Source organism: Megascapheus bottae, chromosome 24, assembly GCF_031878675.1.
Source record: "Megascapheus bottae isolate mThoBot1 chromosome 24, mThoBot2.hap1, whole genome shotgun sequence".
Lineage (NCBI taxonomy): Eukaryota > Metazoa > Chordata > Mammalia > Rodentia > Geomyidae > Megascapheus > Megascapheus bottae.
This window is the reverse complement of record NC_143532.1, coordinates 22,105,659-22,125,115: the sequence shown is the minus strand read 5'-3', so window position 1 is coordinate 22,125,115 and position 19,457 is coordinate 22,105,659. Positions and strand designations below refer to the sequence as shown.

The following is a 19,457-nucleotide window of genomic DNA, read 5'->3' as shown; positions in this document are numbered from 1 at the left end:
TAATTAGTTAATTAAACTGTTCACATTTACCTTAATTAGCAACATTGAAAACTGTAGTTTAGAATACTTATGTATAAGCGGTAGAAAACATATAAATTTGAAGTCTGAATTGATTGATGTGTGGATGAAGATCACTACGGGAAGTAAAATTGGGTTCCAGTGGCAAGGTTATGTTTTTATCTCAGTAAAAAAATTTAGCTTCATATTACATTATTGTTATACATAGTAGAACAAAAGTTTTCCTATAACACTGAAATTTCATTATTGTCACCCTCAGAAAGAGAAGAAAAGAATTCATAAACTTTATCCCTCATTTTGTTTCGCATAAAAGTCTACTTTTTGTACTATGAACATTATGCGATTTATCTGTGCCAAACAATATGTAGGAAACAAACTTACTTAAGAAATTAAGTCCTTTGAAATTCATGGTAGTTCATCACTAAAGAAATCTATTCAGGGGCTGGGAGTGTGGCCTAGTGGTAGAGTGCTTACCTAGCATGCATGGAGCTCTGGGTTCAATTTCAGGGTACCACATATACAGAAAAAGGCAGAAGTGGTGCTATGGCTCAAGTGGTAGAGCGCTAGCTTTGAAAAAGCCCAAGGACAATGTCCCGGCCCTGAGTTCAAGCCCCAGTACTGCCCCCCCCCAAATAAAATCTATTCAGCTTTATTGGATAGATGTAAGTAGATTGTGTTTGGTGGCTCTTGACCTTGATTTGATTTTACTTTCATTTCTAGTTGTGACAGAATGTTCTTAGGGGTCAATATAGAATATTAGTTTATGCATTATTTTTTGCATAAGTAGTTACTCAGATGGCTCAATATTTAAAATATACCTAAGTTTTTATATATATTTATATATATATTATCTTTATCTTAAAGCCACTAGCATCCTCCCCCTTTTTAGATGCAACCAATGTCATCAAATTTTTGTTATCCTTTTAATTAATGTAAAAATACATACGTATAACATCACAGATGTTGTTATCTACCCTAATATACTATACATTTTGAATTTCTTTTAAAAAACTTACTGAAAATTTCTCATCAGCATATAATTCTTACATTGGCATAGGCAATCGTTTAATATGATACAAAAAGCACAAGTGACCTAAGGAAGGATAATAGAAAAATGGGAGCTGTAAAAGAAAAGAGCTTTTGGGCATCAAAGAGTGAAGCATTCTTTTATGTTAGCAGAGTGAACAGATAACACAGAATAGGAGAAAATATTTGCAAATCACCAATCATGTAAATAATTTCTATTTAGAATATAGGAAGAATATTTAGTTCTAAATAATTAAAAAGAAATAATCCTGGTTGAAATAATAAAGGATATTAAGAAACATAACCCAAGGAAGGCACACAAATGCCAATAAGCACATTAAAACCATGTACCAGGGCCAGGAGTTTGGCCTAATGGTTAGAGTGCTTGCTTAACATGCACAGAGACCTGGGCTCAATTCCTCTGTAGCCCATACATAGAAAAGCTGGAAGTGGTGGTGTGGCTCAAGTGGTAGAGCACTAGCCCTGAGGAAAAACCCAAAAGGACAGGCCCTGAGTTCAGTCCCCAGGACTGGGGAAAAAATATTTAGTCATTGGAAAAACGCAAATTAGTGCTAGAGGAGACATCACTTCACAGACCCCAAGATGAACAGAGTCAAAAGAAAAGTAACAAGTTTCACTAACATGTGCAGCCACAGGAACCCCCATGCCATGCTGGAAAGAACAAATAATGGATGCAACCTGACACTCCTTTAGAAAGCTAAATACAAAGTTACGCTATGCCAACATCAATCGCATACCCAGGTATAACCCAGGAGAATTGAAGACCTGTGCACTGAGCTTTTGTTATGGCTTGACCCCTATTATTGGAAAAGTGGACATAGCTCCAGAAGTGGATACAGCTCAGAGATTCATCACTGTATGGAGGGATCAACAAAATGAGGCATATTCAAACCATCATGTAAGTTATTGGCCATAGAAGGATGAAGTCCAGACACATGCTGGACATGGAAAACCATGAAACCCTAAGAAGCCAGTCACAAGCAGTCTCATTGTATGATCTCATTCATCACATGAATCATATCTAGAATGGGCACAGGTGTGCATGTAGTAAATATACTCATTGTAGTATTGGGCCGGAAAGGTTGGTGCAAATGGGAGAGAATGACTGCTGAAGGCCCCATGGATTTATTTGTGGAGATAAATAAAATGACAGTTGCGCACAACTCAAATACTAAAAGTGCCCCGAATTGTGCACTTTAAGTGATTGAATTTTATGACTTTTAAATTAAATTTTCAACAGAGCTGTGACAAAAGGCAAAAACTCAACAACAACCTGATCATAGGTTCTTTATGCCAAATAAAACTCAACTAAATGCCAAAGAGAGATGAACTATTAGATAACTGTGCTCTTGCTGATGTCCAAGTACTATGGTCTGTCATTGAGCATGCTTTGAGGGCCTGAGACACAAATTCTTTATTAGAGGAATCTTTTCTGCCAAGGACTGCAGCTGCCTAGTGTCTTCTTTTAGTAGGGGAGGGAAATAACTCATTTGCTTTGAGTTTACAACATTAATTTCCCTTCTGCTGTTAGTATTTTATTTTAACCGGTTTTGTCATCTGCTTTCTTTTCTTTCTCATGGTTAAGTTCAGAGCACTTGAAATACAGTCAGAGTCTTTGACGAGTTATTCATCCTGTGATTATTTATTTTCTTCTACATTAGGACTCAAGTTCTGGATGCTCTAGTACATGTATAAAACCCGTGTGTGTGTGTGTGTGTGTGTGTGTGTGTGTGTGTGTGTGTGTGTGTGTGTGTGTTTGTGTGTGTGTAGAGTGTTTGAGCCTCCAGGTGCCAGGAGGCCACATAATAAACAAACTGGCATGGTGAATGGTCTAGGGGAGGTTTATAAGTAGTCCTAGGAAGCATGGCTAGTGCACTTGGATCTCATAATTCTGACTGTTGGTTCTATCTTGGCAGTGTTCCACAGGAACCTTGGATTATATTTTGCGGCGCTGTCAGTTGGCTCTGCAGAATGTCTGTGATGATGTGGACAATGGAGATATCGCTCTGAAATCCTTCGAGCCTGCAGTTTTGAAACAAGGAGAAGAGATTCACAATGAGGTAAGGACTTTCAAGACAGTGTGAGGTCTGAGATTCTTGCCTGCTTGTAAGCAGATAAGTTGGTATAAGACATGGGACTTCTAAGTCAGCGGTGAAAGCCAAGTTATTACATGAGTGATAACAAGAACATTGGCATTTTAGTGCTTTTTGATTTGGACTACTGTAACAAAATACAACTCACTAGGTAGTTTCTAAGCATTTAGGAACTTCTCTTCATAATTCTAAAAGCTGGAAAATCCAACACCAAAATACTAGTAGTTTTGGTGTCTGATGTGGGGGGCATATATATCCTGATTCACAGATGGCACTTCCTTACTATATCATTACATGGTGACAGGGACAAACACACCCTCTTGGCCTCTTTTAACAGTGCACTAAGAGCTGGGTGTTGGTGGCTCACACCTGTAGTCCTAGCTACTCTGGAGTCTAAGATCTGAAGATTGAGATTCATAGCTAGCCTGAACAGGAAAGAACATGAGAATCCAATCTCTAGTTAACCATTAAAAAGCTGAAAGTGGAGCTGGGGCACTAGCCTTGAGTATAAAAGCTCAGAGACCCTGAGTTCAAGACCAAAGACTAACACACATGTACACACACACACACACACACACACACACACGCGCGCGCACACGCACACACACACACACGCGCGCACACGCACACACACACACACACACACACACACACACACACACACACAGGCACCACCCCACATTAGAAGTACACTAAGGGTACCAAAACTCAAATCTGTAATCCTAGGTACTCAGGAGGCAGAGACAGTGAGACTTCACTGTAAAGCCAATCTGGTAAAAAATTAGGGATCCCTTATCTCATAAACAAGCCTGGCGTGATGGCCTCAGCCTGTGGTCACATTTACTTGGGAGGCAGAGGTGGGAGGATGGCAGTCCAAGGCAACTGCAGCAAAGTTAGTTTAGGATAAGACACTCTCTGAAAAACAACTAAAAGTTATCAACCCAAGGAAATCTTGAGTTCAAATTCTAGTATCACCAAAACAAATTCATGAAGGTTCTGCCATTGTGATCTATTACCTTCTGAAGCTCTAGCTCTAAACACTGTCATCTTTGGAGTTAGGGACTCAACATAGGAATTTTAGGAAGAACACAGACATTCAGACCACATTATTGAGAAGAATGCTAAAATGAGAGGAAAGCATATCTTTCCTTTGCTCTGAAGGGCACCATTCTGAGTCTGTAAGCAAACCTATCTTTTGTTCTAAAGGGAGAAAAAAACACCTTATCTTCCAATGCTACATAGACAGCCTTGCAATGAGCACCTGAAACATAAGCTTTACTAAGGCAGAAATCCAAAGCATTCAGAATAGTCTCCCTTGTAAGCATGAGGGCAGGTGCTCCGCACAAGTGATAGGGCTTTGCCTTTTGCTCCCGAAGTCCACTGCAGACTGTGAGACTGTGAGAGCCTCAGGTCTTCACTACATGGTTAATGTGCTTCCCAAACTTGACTGTTTTTATATCCTTTCAATTTTCACTTTATCTCAGAACCATATATATATGTTTGACGTTTTTCTTTAACTGGTTGTTTTATGAAGATAAAAAGGAAACTTTATGTCACTACTTCAAATGTCAATTCTAAAGCAAGCAGAAAATTAGAAGAATTTTATTATATTATACCAGCAGGTCATCAGGCCCAAAGAAAGTTCTGAACATGTGGTCTTCTTTCTTCATATGAATAAGGGAGATTAGTAGTAATGGTGGCACAATCTCATAAATTTAGCACTTCAAGTTAATGAGTTTCAGCGTGTGCATATTGTAAGTAAAAAAAATAGCAAAAAAAAAATTTAAAAGAAACTGAACTACCTAGTGACAGTATGGATAGAATTGGTAAAGATGGGGAGAGAATGATGTGACATTAGTGAAGATGCATTGTATCCATAATGTAATGTGCGGAATTGAAACCCCGTTGTTAACTGATTTTAAAAAAGTATAAACACTAAAAAATAACTTTAAAGACAAAAGAAAATAACACATGATCATTATTGAAGAGTCCTACTGATCTAAGGCTTCATTTTGTTTTTGTTTTTGTTTTTAAATAAAATCAGAGTAAATGGAGAATTGGGGATCTAATAATGTTAGTCTTTCAGTAATAACTACTGAAGCACATGCCATACTCTTTTCTACTTACATTAGAATATATTGGTTAAAGAAAAGACATTATAATATAGGCAGATGATGATAAATACTTATCATAACTTATTGGTTAATTATATAAAGTGCTAGAATTTGCTAAATAAAACAAAACAAAATCATAAGAAAATAAAAAATACCACTATATCTCAAAGCAAAGGAAGAAAAAAAATCAAACAGAGCATGGTAATGGCGATTGTGAGAACTAGAGAACATCCCTATTGAAAAGATAACTGCTCAAAGCAAGCACTTGAAGATGAAGGGGAAAGCCCCCTGAATAACTGGGAAAACATTTCAAGCAGAAGGAACAATGACTGTGAAGATAGAGGATGTCAGTGTTCAGGGGCAGTCTGAGGGGAGTATTAGAGCGGCCGGTTGTGGGAGATTGGAGAATGTCAGTTTGTGTACGTCTCAGAAGGCCTCCTTAGAGACGGGGTCTTTTTACTGTGAGACAATGGGGAAGCCATTTGAGTACTGCTTAGGTTTTATTTGACTTAAGATGGGCTGAAAAGATTTATGTCTGTTTGCAATCAGAATCTTTCCCTGTGTCATTAAAGCAGTGGTTTTCCTTCTTAAAAATAATGAAATGTATGGTCAGTACTTTTTAGTACATTTCCATAGGAAGAAGAGAATGTGTGTTGCAATTTTCCCATCAAATGTACATCTTACAGCTTCTGTGAAAGGGTCTTCACAGGGTAGCACTGTAGATGGCACCTGAGCATCCATCTCTGTTCAGTTTCTTTTTCAGTGAAATAACTTATTACAATGTGACATTAACTCTTAGGAACATGTTTAATATCTCTTGAGGGAATTGTGTGGCTGACCTAGAACCAATACAAGAGCCTAGATGAATATGGTGGAGCAAAGCAGATGGTCACTTGTGGAAGTGATGGAGATAGTTTACAGCTGTATGGTGGTAGAGTGTGTTAGAAGTATGATTTAGTGATGTTTATGTTTGGCATTCTATTGCCTAAGTATTCAGCAGTTGAAGTTCAGGCAGGTGATGGATCTTCTTTTCTTCCCTTAAGGCATTCTCTTGGTGTTTCTGGGAGAAAAACCTCTTCCTGACATTACCTTTTCTGTCTATATTATGGGAAAGGCAGGTTCAGAGAAGAGGCTTCCAGAGATGTTTTTTTTTTTTTTTTTTTGTCTCCTGACTATGATCCTAAAACTACCTTTTTCTCTATTATGTTCTTTCAGGATCTCTGGGCCATCTATATGTCCTTTTGATACCTCTGAGCTTTAGGGGATTTAATCTCCTCTGTGTTGAAATTGCCCAAATGATAATAATGGTGAATATTTTAAACTGCATGCTGGAAATCAGATAATCTGGTTTGCAAGTAGAACTTTGAGAGAGTTCCCCCACATTGTTTCCTATTCTAGTCTTCAGGGACCTGCATCGTATCACCCATGGAACTTTCCTTGGCCCCCACACTGTATTTGTCCTCCTGACAGCTTGTCTCTTCTTTTTTCTCTGTTGCCTGCCAGCCTCCTTGGGGGGACTGTGTTCTGGAGAAGGGATGGACACCCAACCCCTGTCATGGTTAGAACTTTTTCAGTCAGTCAGTAAGGTAGGCTTTGATTTTGTAGCCTTGAAGTAATAAGGCTCCTGGCTTCTGTTGTATTCTGAGTTCTGACCTTCTAGTTTTTGGCCAAGCTCTCCCTGAAGCTTTTAGAGAGTTTAGGGAGAAAAAAAGTGGTTTTGTTTTGTTTTTTTTTTAAACCCTCAAACTCTGACTCAATCAGCTGGAAATATTTTTTGCTTCTACTTATTTTTCAGAAAAAATCCAACTATATTTTTGTCAGTGGGGTAGCTGGTAAGGGTGGCATTTGATTAGAATCCTGTAATTTTTATTTATTTATTTTAGCCAGCACAATAAAGTGAAAAAAGAAGATGGTAGAGTTAAATAGAATGCATGCCAAGGGATCTGATGTCCACTGAGACTATCTTGAGGGCAGAACTTTAGCCCTAGAGTAAAGCTCTGTTGGATTAGTGTTCAATGTTAACTTTCCTGACCAGTGTTAGTGGGAAAGGGGTACATGTGAATTGACACAATTATTAAAACATTTTGTCCTCAAAGAATCTCTTAAGATGGTGAGATACTTGTAGATAGTAAATTCTGGAACTGTGATCTTATTTAGATTGTATTTTTCCATTTAGCAAGCTTGTTGTGCAGTAGAAATTTTACTATAGCCCATTTAATCCTTCCTACAACCCTATGTGGTTATTATGTAATTATCCCTATGTTACAGATGATATAGCTGTTCTGTAGTGGAACAGTTTTGAACTAACTCCAGAACCCTTATCCTTTTCTTTTTTCCATTGTCTGTGATTCTGGGATTGAGCTAACCGAGGGGTTTATGCATGCTATGCAGCACTCTTCCACTTGAGGTTTGCCCCTAACACTTTTGTTTTGCAGTTTTCTCTTTGAACAATCCACACAAACTTCATAACTCTACCTCCTGAGAAGCTGGAATTATAGACATGTATCATTGTACCTGGATCACAACCCTTATTCTTAACCATGATGTTATCCACCTCAAGAGTTAGGTATTTGAGGTGGAAGATGAAGGCTTTAATCTATTAAAATGGACAGGTCTCTTTGTCTTTGATCTCTTGTTCCATGGTCGATTTCCCCAGTATGTTTTTCTTGTTTCTGCGTGTTAAAGCACTGAAATCTGCTGTACCCCCTTACAGTAGTACACCCTGTAAGGGTGTACTGCATATGATGATCTAGTTTATTTCCTGGGATAACTTGGTTGCTAAGGCTCATGCATTTTGTTCTATTCAATGAGTGTAACCAGCATAAAGGTTGGAAAGCCTTAGGAAACCTTTTCAATTCAACTCTGTGTTAAGCATGATAGTTTTTTTTTTTTTTGACAGGCTGTTCTTATAGTATGGCAATATTTCATGTGAAACCCATTTTAAAAAATCACTCATTTTTTCTTTTAACATATGTGATTAAACTTGTATCTTCTCCAAAGCTGAACTATGTCTGTACTCATTCTTTCAAAACTATTCAAGTTTACTTCTTTTAACTATTAGTACCACAGATAAGATTTAGCAACTGTTGTCTTAATATTGTCTACATTCTTTTTTGTTTTGTTTTGTTTAAACAGCTTTAACTGAAATCAGTGTTACATATCAAATAAACATTTAGTTAATGCAAACTAAAACCTTTCATACAACTTGATGTTCTCTGGTTTCTGGTTTCAGCCATTTTTACCATTGTTCAATCTTCACAAGTTGCTTTTGTTTGCCCTATGAAAGTTCAATATGGATAAACAAACAAGAAATTTTTTTTTGTGGTGTAGCAGGTGGCAATTATAATAGCTCAGCGTCTGTATATGGAACATGATAAGCTTAGCAAAGCCAGGCAGCGCAGCATGAATCTGTGGTTGCTGTACATATTTTGAGGGCAGAAGTAAAAGAATTTTTAGGATAAATGGTATTATTCTTTGATGGTATAATTTGATTTTTAAGCTGAAAAGGAATGGCAGAAGACTTGGAAAATGCATACTAAACAATTTCTTAAACTTCTAAAGTGTTACTCAGTCTCTCATCTATATATGTTGGAATTATTTCAGTTGCAAAGGTCAGAAAAATGAACCTGAATTGGCTTAAGTAAAAAAGGCCTCAGGAATAGCTTGTTCAGAGACTAGCTGAAATCACCAAGACCTGCTTTTAAGTCTTTTCATGTTAGAGTCACCTCTTATTGTGTTGGCTCCTCCGTTCTCATTTGATGACAAAATGACTGTAGAGTCTTTTTCAACTATCTTGAGACCTGGTCTGATTGAACATATATCTACTTTCTTCCTCCAGGTCACTTTTGTCATTGGAGAAATGGATAGGCTGACTGGCTTAGCCTGGGTTGCCAGTTCTTCACCATGTTGGAGCTCTTGCTCTAGCTCTAGAAGGAGGGAGACTAATATCCAAGCCTAGAATAGTAGATTCATAGGAAGAGACTTGAATTCCTATTACCTTTGTTACTTTATTTTTCCTCACTTATTGCCATTATCCTGTATTAAGTTGATGGACAATTTGAATAATGCCATGGGTCAAATGCATGTGCTCATAATTAAGTTTATATTGTTTGGCTCTATGGACCAAACTGACTATCATCGCTACCTGGTTCATGGGTAAATTATTTTAAGTCTAAGAAATTAGGATTGATACTTCTGATATGTCTACCTCTTGTTTTTTACACTATTATCTAATGAAGTTGTTTAATAAAGATTTCCATCATACCTAGTACAATCTGCTTATACTTGGGATCTCACTGTGTTGCTAATTAACAGTTTCTTTAGATCTGACTTGAAAATCCATCCCAGCTTGAGCTGGCTTGCCTTTCTAAAAGAACCTCAGCTTTCAGAGTTCTCTTTTTCTTGGCAGAAATGCTCTGGAGATGCCAAGTTATATCAGGAAGTGGTAAGGCCCAGCTTTTCTCACCTTTCCTTACCCCATGCCTATTAAGTTACCAGTGGAGAACTGAGTGAGAAGACCTTGTCCTTACTTGTCCTTCCCAAGGACATTCTAACCACCACCTCCTCATTCTGGTCCACAGGTCGAGTTTGAGTGGCTGAGACAGTTTTGGTTTCAGGGCAATCGATACAGAAAGTGCACTGATTGGTGGTGTGAGCCCATGGAGCAGCTGGAGGGACTGTGGAAGAAGATGGAAGGTGTGGTAAGTACATGAGGTCTGGCATTGTTTTTTCTGAGATGCTGTGCTATAAAAAGCCTCAGCTGCTTCATTTTCACAGGCAAATATATGTGTCTAATTATTCCAGATTATTTATTGCATTTGATTATTTTTGGAAAGATAGTGAAAACACCAAACATTTTATCTGTACAACCTCAGCTCTGTTCAAATAACATATTTGAGCAGTTCTACACAGTAGGCCCATGCTAGGCATGGCAGTGAGGATAGTGCAATAGTACTATCTCAGCTTTGCTTGCATTAAATAAAATACACCAGTTGTCATCCTAAGGGTGGTCCTTATATCAACCCGACTGGGGCTTTGGGAAAAAATAATAATAGGCACTCTCTGAACTGTATAAACAAGATCAGAAGGGAGAAAGAAGATGAAGAAAGGGCTGGTAAAGTAGCTCAAGGGTAGATCACTTGACTAGCATGCATGAGGCCCTGAGCTCAATCACTAATACTGCCACCACCAGTAACAACAACAATAAATAAAAGACGGAAGTATCCTGTGATCAGAGCAAAGAACCCAAGGCAAATAATAGGAAATGCAGCTTAAGATGAGTTAAAGTAACCTAATTATGCTTTAATTTAAAGAATAGTAAGAGTAGCAGCCACATGATACTTGTATAGTACCAGCTGCTAAGCCACCTTTTCTATATAACTTTTTTAGCTTTTATGACAACCTACTAAAGTAGGTATGGTTTTCTCCCACTTTAACAAAGGAAAAACTAAAAGCCCAAAGGTCTTATGTAACTTTCCCAAGGTCACCCTGCTGGGGGGCCGCGAGGGGGGAGGAAGAGGGGAGGTAGCTGGGATTTGAACTCAAAGGCTCTAGCTCTGAGGTCCTGGCCTTTCACCATTTCACTCTTCTGTCTCCAAACAGTTGAATTTGGAATGTAGTGGGAAGGTGATAAAAGCTTGCTAAACTCTGGAGAGAGGGCTACCTCACAGAATTTGAAATGTGTTGGGAACAGTGAGCTAAGATCTGCAGATCTAGGAGCTATTGTCGATCCCTACTTGATTTTTAAAAACTGTTTTAGTGAGGAATGATTGACATGTAGAAAGCTGCCCATGTCTTAATGTGTACAACTTAGTGAGTTTGGAGATAAATATTTAGCTCTGAAACCACTGTTATATTCCATGTTAAACCCTATCTATCATGTTCCTGCCATCTAATTACACTTCACAGATATTCTACCCTTATCCTGTCTGTTTGTCTATCATTTATGGCAGTAGTGGGTTTTGAATGGGCCTTGTGATTGCAAGGCAGGTGCTCTACTACTTGAATAATACCTCCATTCCCTTAATCCCTATTTAAAGAAATGAAAATATCAAATCAAAGCCCTGACGGTACCAGCTTAAAAGTTTAGGGGAGAATGCAGAAGCCTCTATTTTTCATCTGTCTTCCTACATCTTTAAATCATATCTTTTCATGAATCTGTATCTGGGGATAGAATGTTAGAATCCTTCTGTTAGTATATAGTATCACAGAAAGTGATTTCTCCCAAGACTGTACAAATTAAGCATTGTAATAATGAGTTGGAAGTAATGTAGGGTCCTTGCCTATATCTCAATTTTTAGTTCTGTTAATTAACTAAGGCTGCATGGTGTATTGTTTTATTTTCATGGAATGTGTGTAGCTTCAGTTTAAGGGAAAAGTGGTTTTTAATTTCTATTCTGATTTTGTCTATTTAGAATCACTCTGTTTGCTGGCTGGGTGTGGTAAATTACACTTGTAATACCAGCTATTCTCAAGTCAGAGATTGATATTGTTTGAGGTCACAGTTGAGAAGTTGAAGAGACTGCATTACTGCAACTAAGCTGGGCATGGTGAGGTGCACTTGTAATCTTAGCAAAGCGGGAATCACAAGCAGGAGGATCATGGTTCAGGGTTGGCCATGGTGAAAAACCTGAGATCCTATCTAAAAAATGGGGAGAATGGAAAAGCACTGGGGGCATGTTTTAAGCAGTAGAGTGCTTGCCAAGCAATGAAGCTAAGTTCAAACCATAGTACCAATAGAGAGAAACAACAACAACAAGGAATTACTTTGAATGGTTGGCTTTAATTTTAAAGCATGTGCTTGACTTTGAAATTATATTTTGACAAAGTTTGAATTATGAATTGGAAAACATGGAAGAAATTTGTTTTATAAAATCCAGAAAAATGAAGTACTTTTTGTCAGGAGGGTTTTTTTTTAATTAAAGAATTTATTAACATTGATTTTTACATCATATTTCAAATGACATGTTTAACAAATGAGTGTTCGAGAAGGGAATCTCTATATACAATCACTGGCACTTAGTTTTTAGAACATAATCAAAATTAGGCTAAGGGTTTGTGTATCATAGATACATATTAATTTATGAAACAAAACATGTCTATAGAGTCATAGGTTTTTATGTCTATGTAGTTATGTTTATATTTCCAATACCATGTCTATAGCATTGGGTATGCAAATATTGAGTCCTGTCAGGAGGGTTTTAAAAAAACATTTTTAAGTTAAATCTTTGATATTGTGATGTTCATTATACATTGATTTAAAAGATATGTATTTGGTGGTGGTGGCACGCTTGAGGAAAATATCTGCTATTTATTTTATGGCTGTCATTTAAAAAATGTTAAGAGGAATAACAGTCCTGGGACTTTTCCAGAGCTAGTTTCCTTCCCGTGGCATGGCATTCCTGAGTGTGCTGGGAAAATCAATGGCCCATTGTCTCTGCATGCTGTAGGGCCATCATTATCTGCAGAGCAAAGGTTTGGGCTGAGATAAAAGGGGCTGGTTTTGTAAATTAAATGTGAGTGATGCTTCAAGCCTTTGAAGAAGAGTTTTAACAAATTCATAATAATTTATTTTCTCCTATTGGAAGAGACAGAAGAGCATGATCTTTGGAAAACTCCTTGGCTCTGTGGCTTTCAGTGCTGTGCCATCTGGTATTTGGGTACAGAGTAAAATTGCCATTGGCTAGTGAGGTTCTTACTCTCAGCCCACCTTCTTTTTTTTGTAAGCAGTAGGGGGCAATGTTGAGCTGCCAGTTTCAGGCCCCAAGATACTAGGCTTTCAGGAAAATGCATACAAATGTACCTTTAACTGTCAAGAATTATCCCTGTTGCTTCAATTTAGCTGTAATCTCCAAGATTCCATAACACAGGAAATCAGTTGTGGGTTAACAAATTCAACAGCAATTTAACATAAAAAGTGCAGTGTTTGGTGCACATTTGGATTCTACTAGACTAATCTAAAGCATTTCTGAAAGTACCAACTTTGTACCCTGATAATATATTACTCAAAATCATTATCATTGTGGACAAATGACTCTTTGTTATCTTTTTGCTTTTCTGAATTGTAAAATCACTGTGTGTTTTGCTGAAAGGTTTCTTTAATCAATGCATTTTTGTCTGTTCTGCAATATAACATCGATCTCTTTCGGTGAGAAAAATAAAAGAAAAAATCCTCAGGCAATCTGAGCATTTCTTTCTCCCTTTTGCTTATGAGTAAAGCAACCTTTGACAGCCCTTGTACCAGGGAAGAGGCGGCTTATGTTGTAATTTCTCTGTCTCTGTCTTCTTCTTCATCTTCTTTTTTTTTTTTCCCCCTTTTCACTTTATGGTTGGGAGGAATTGTCTTAGAAAGGATATAGGAGAATGGAAAATGAGTTTTGGACTACCTTTTCTTCCATTAATGGTAATTATTTCACGTGTCATAACCAGTCATGTATTTCAAAAAGTTTAGTCAGCTGTTTCAAAAAAATCCCTGGCCTCTACTGCCCATTCCATGTCCCAGCAAGCACATTTTTATCACACTGTTTGTTCTTGCCATTTCTGTCCCGGAGGATAGTTTTTCTCCATGAAGGCTCTTGTGATGTAAATGTTAAACCTTATATTTGAATGACATCCTGATAAAATACCACATTTTCCCTGCATATTAGCTCATGAATTTGTGAGCTGTGAAGTCCAAAGCAATGTATTCCCCTTTCTTAAAACCCAGGAATTTAGGTTAGCCTTTTCTTTCCTCTTTACTCATCCATTCATGAAATATTATAACACTGTAACTCCATTCAAATATATGTATTTGTATTTTATTTTTGAATCAACTCACTACCTCCCATCCCAAGATTATTGTATTATGGGGAGACTCTTCAGAATAAGAGACAGTTACCATTTGAAAGAAACTGCCCAAGCTTTGATTTCTGGGTAAAGAGAGACTATGAAAAGCTGAAGTCTCCTGTGAGGTTGAGGAAGTCTTGCTGTGGCCAGAGATTCAATGGATAGGCCATTTGTCTCTCAGGGTCTGCTATCGCTCTTTGCAAAACTGACATTTATTTTACCTATAAAAATGTTTTAACACTATCAAATTCACAGTGATCCTGAAAAGAAAGCTAGGTGTAAAATCCTCTAAATTGATGACTTTTATTCATTTCCTTTTGACCTTAAAAAATCTATTTGGTGGAACCAATGGAAATATTCTAGTATTGTTTCCAGAATAAACATTTTCCAAACTAGTGATGATTTATATATTGGAGAAAAATTTCTTCATGCATTATTTTTCTTGCTTTGCCTTTCTCAAGAGAAAGTAGATCCTTAGTGTTTTGAGTTTTGTTTCCTGTCATGACAGTTCCCTGTGCTGGCTGACACAGGAGTGCATTTATATGGCAGTTTGGCCTTAATAACCCTTATTGACTTGAGTGGGTAGGAGCCAAGACTGGATTATTTTAATGTATCCGTTTTGAAGCAGTGTAAAACACAACGTATAATTATGTTAGGTAAGCTATAGGCTACATTTAATTCTACCCATTTGTGTTAAAAGTTGGCACAGGAGAGCAGGGAGATGTGGAAAATGAGTAGGTGTTGTATTTAATAACATAACCAGCTTCTTGTTAAAATTTTAAGAGAGAAGTCTAGTTAAGAATGTAAAAATTGTCCCTGACAAGTTATTTATAATAGTTCTAATTTCGAGATGAGTCATCCTCTTTCCTTGTCACTGGGCCTGTGTAAATCATCTAGGAAGCTCCTGCTTAGAGTCTGCCTGTGGCTGGTGTGAACAGGCCCTATGGTGTGGGCTATATACAGTCTTAGGAACTGTTTGAGCTGAGAGCAGTTTGTTTGGTTTTGGAGAGACTACTGAAGCTATCATCACTCTGCTGTAGATTACATTTTTTTAAAAATGAAAACAGGAGCAAGGCTACTTCTCCATATACTGAGACATATACTGAGTATGCTGGTGTCCACTATTGTAAATTCCACTAGCTAAATTCATTTAAAATTCTCTTTTGTATTAAGGAATTAGAGGACTATAAGGAACAAAGTGGTGAAATATAAATGCTAATTCTTTGGGTTAATTTTAATACTGAAATTGCCTCCTTACAATACGTACATATACTATATGTATACCTCATCCACATTAATGTTCATCAAGGTACTAAGTTACATGTGTGTAATGCTAACCCATTTTTCAGGGTTAGCATTTCTAATTTGGGAGCAGTATATATTATGGTAATTTAGGACCTGGTGTGGAGTTCCTGGTGGCTTTACAGTAAGATTTAAGTCACCCTCCGTTTTTAACCAGAATAATACCGAGTGGCTCAATATGCACACAAATTAGAGGTGGATGAGACAATTAAAAGCATCTAGTAATTCAAATTCTGGATCATTATGTTTGGGCTTGGAAATTTGGGAAAAAAGGAAAAACTACGTTTAGCCACAATAGAGTAGTATCTTTGGCCCACATTTTTAGTTATCCTAATTGTATTCATTTCTTTTTTTTTCTTTTTTCATTTCTTTTTTCTTTGTTCTCTCTCTTATCTTCTCGCCTCTCTCGCTTTTTTTTTTTTTTTGGTTGGTTGTAAGGCTTGAACTCAAGGCTAGTGCTCTTCCACTTGAGCCACAGCCTCACTTCCATCCTAAACTTATTCACAGAAAGTTGTCTATTGCCATTCTTCCCTTTTCCACTCAGTCCCTTCAATTTCCCCACAGCTGTACTGTCCTATTAAATAATTTTGCCTGTGATTCAATAAACTTCTAGCAAGTTTTGGTTTCTTTCTTGATTATCTTTTGTATTTCTCTCATATTTTTCCATCTTCCTCCCCTACCTCCCATAGTGGCTGTAGATTTAGTAAGGGCTTTTTCTTTTTTTTTTTTTTCCACTTCTGTCTTTTTAGGGGGAAAGAATTTACAATTCTAAGAGAATTCAGACTTAAGCCTAAAAACAGAATGTGCATTGGAAGCACAAAGGATTGTGTTTATGATTCTCTTTGAAGCGTTTTTGCAACTGGATAAGGAAAATTTTAGAAACCCTCTGATAGTGTTCAGGGTAAATACTTAAACCCCTTTAGAGAATTTCACACACAGATACTGTGCTGCAGAAAAAAGGGATACTTATGTTTCTCAAAGCTGCTACAGCCTACAGCTTTGTACTTAAAGACAGAGGTGTTGAATAGAATTCTACTGAGGATACATCCAGTGACAATATCTCCAGGAACATCAGAGCAAACAGTGGGTAGGACTTTCTGTTTTTAACCCTTCCATGAGCTGTGTGGGGTGAGCTTTCTTGGTACCCAGTGCTTGCAAATGCCTGGTACAACCCAGGAATGTTAAAAGGCTGGAGCTGCCCCCTCGGCTCTGTACACAACTGAAGCAAGACGAAAAGACTGAAGATGGTGAGACATAGTGACAGGAGTGAGGAAATTTCAAGTGAAAGCCTTGCCATCTCCCTAACTCCTTCTAGTGTGTGGAGAGAAAAACTGGAATAAACAACTAAGCTTTATATTTTAGACACCATGTCATGGAATTTTTCTAAATTCTGCTGTTTTTCATCTCGTACACACACTATACAGACAGACAGACAGACACACACACACACACACACACACACACACAACTGTGCACATTCTATATGTTAAAAAATAAAGATGATTCTGTCAATGTTGTAAAATTCAAATGGATGGAAAGGATATAAAAGTCCTATCACTTTTCCCCAGGGTGCTATGACTGGAATTTATTTTGGATTGCTTTGACTAACAAGGCATCATAGCATTTAGATATTAATTCAGAAACTAGGGTGCCAGACTGGGTATCAGGAATTGGGTATCATCAAGAATTTCCATTTCCCCAGGGAAAGACACAGTATAAAACAAAGGCATATGTTTTCTCTTGGAATTTTTCTTTTAGAAGAAGATGGTGGAAAGATTAAATTTAGTTCTTGTCTATAATTTACGTTAGTATAAATACTACTGCAATTTCCAGACAAATTGCAGTCTAGAAGCCTACAGTTTTGAAAGGGATGCAAAATTTCCTATGGATGTTGTTTCAATGTGTGGAGTGGTATCTAGACATTGGGCTCTTTTCTGAAGATGGTTAATGAATGATCGGTAAAACTTCTGAAGAGTACTACACCACAAGAAAGCTTGTAAAATAGAAAATACATATATACATGGGTATGGTGGCTCATACCTGTAATCTTAGCTACTCAGCAGGCTGAGATCTGAGGATCAAGGCTCAAAGCCAGCAGCCTAGGTACTAAGTTCCGTGACTCTTATCTCCAGTTAACCACTAGAAAATGGAAAGTGGTATTGTGGCTCAAGGGGTAGGGCCATAGCCTTGAGCTGAGGAGTGCAGGGACAATGCCCAGGCCCAAAGTTCAAGCCCCATGACTGACCAAGAAAGAGAGAGACAGAGACAGAGACAGAGAGACAGAGAGAGAGGGGGGAGGGAGGGAGGGGGAGAGAGAGAGACAGAGACAGAGAGAGAGGGGGGAGAGGGAGGGAGGGAAGGAGAGAGAGAGAGGGAGGGAGGGAGAGAGAGAGAGGGAGGGAGGGAGGGAGAGAGAGAGAGAGAGAGAGAGAGAGAGAGAGAGGGAGGGAGGGAGGGAGGGAGGGAGGGAGGGAGGAGGGGGGGAGGAGGGGGGGGAGGGAGGAGGGGGGGAAGGAGGGAGGGAGGGGGAGAGAGAGAGAGAGAGAGAGAGAGAGAGAGAGAGAGAGAGAGAGAGAGAGAGAGAGAGAGAGAGAGAGAGAGAGAAAGAGAGAGAGAGAGAGAAAACATGCTTATGTGAATCATCACCAATAGCCATGGTAGCAGGCAGTGGGTACATCCCCAATCTAGGAAGCCTTTGTTAGAGGTCGCTTGACTGAGTTCTCTTACCCATATTACCTCCCATTTTTCATATCCTTATCTTTAAAGCCTGGGTCTGTCCAGGTGGTAAAGGGACTCATAATTCATCTAATGTTTCTGTCCAGTACAGGTTAAATAGTTAGGAAGGTAGGGTTGGGAATCTTTCCATAGTTTGCAAAAATGTCCCAGTAAAGAAATGTGCTCTTTGTGCCAAAAACTGACTTAGCAGAGAGCTCTGAGAGTGCATTGCAATGCCTCTTCCACATATTAAGAGCAACATAACCATTATCCTGCACTCACTGTGCCAACATTTGTAAACGAATAATACTTTGTTTTTAACCAAAGGAAAGTGTTTGTTTTTCTGTAGTCTTGAAATCATCTCTATTATCTCTTGTAGATAGTATTTGTAATTCCATTTTTACCTAATAAGTAAATTATGATTGCCTTCTTTTCATTTTCTCTGCATGGTCTCAACCCATCTGGAAACACCTGTGATAGTCTCACTTATAAATTTTTCCTTGGTATGTATAAAAGTCTCAGACAGATATTCACCTGCTTGTTTTTGATTGAGAAAATTAGCCTTCAATAAAACCTGGTATAGTAGAACAGTATTTTAAATACGTTTTATTTTAGACACATCTGCTTTGGCTATGAAGACTTGTGGTGGTAGCTTGATAATATTTGCCATGTTATATAAAGAATAATTTAAATGAGGAAATTTGAAATACTTAGAATTATATACCGTATGTTCTTTAACAGGTGTTGGAGGATTAAGAGCTTTTGTATTTTATTTAATTACATAAACTTCATTCCATTAACAGTGAATTTTTTAAAGAATGGAGTGGTGGGATATGCCTATGCCTACATTAAATTAATATTTTCTTGGTATCAAAGTTCCATTTCCCAAAGGACTTGAATATTAGATGGGCAAGATGGATCACATTCAGTCACTCAGTAATAAGTTGACTCAAATTTAACATATCGCACGCCACATGTTTGATTCTTGTAATCTCATAGTCTTTCCAGTGTCTCACCATTCAATAATTTGAACTATCCAGTTGCCTAGCCTACAGCTTCACAGTCTGATAATGACTTGACCCATCTTCATCACCTCCTACACTAGCACTTAAGTAAAATTCATCATTGTTCACAGAAACAGCCTCATAACCATAATTTTGGCTTTGATTATTCTATATCCACTATAGTTACACAGTTCCTTTGTGAACTCATTTTATACCTCAGGTCCAAAGCTACCATCATCTTGAGAAATTCCAGTACCTGTGGTGGCAGAATGCTTGGCAGATCTCTACTCATCTTCCCTGTCATTTCCACCTCATCTTCCTCCTCTGCTCTGTATATGTTT

At 37.9% G+C, this 19,457-nt stretch overlaps 1 protein-coding gene across 1 annotated transcript in view; it reads left to right on the top strand.

Annotated features, from left to right (window-relative positions):
• Positions 1-19,457, top strand: part of Fto (FTO alpha-ketoglutarate dependent dioxygenase) — a 370,741-nt gene that overhangs the window by 152,685 nt on the left and 198,599 nt on the right. The window contains exons 6-7 of the mRNA XM_090357633.1: positions 2,982-3,125; positions 9,853-9,972. Of these exons, the coding sequence (XP_090213759.1) occupies positions 2,982-3,125; positions 9,853-9,972 (264 nt within the window). The remainder of the gene's footprint in view (positions 1-2,981; positions 3,126-9,852; positions 9,973-19,457) is intronic.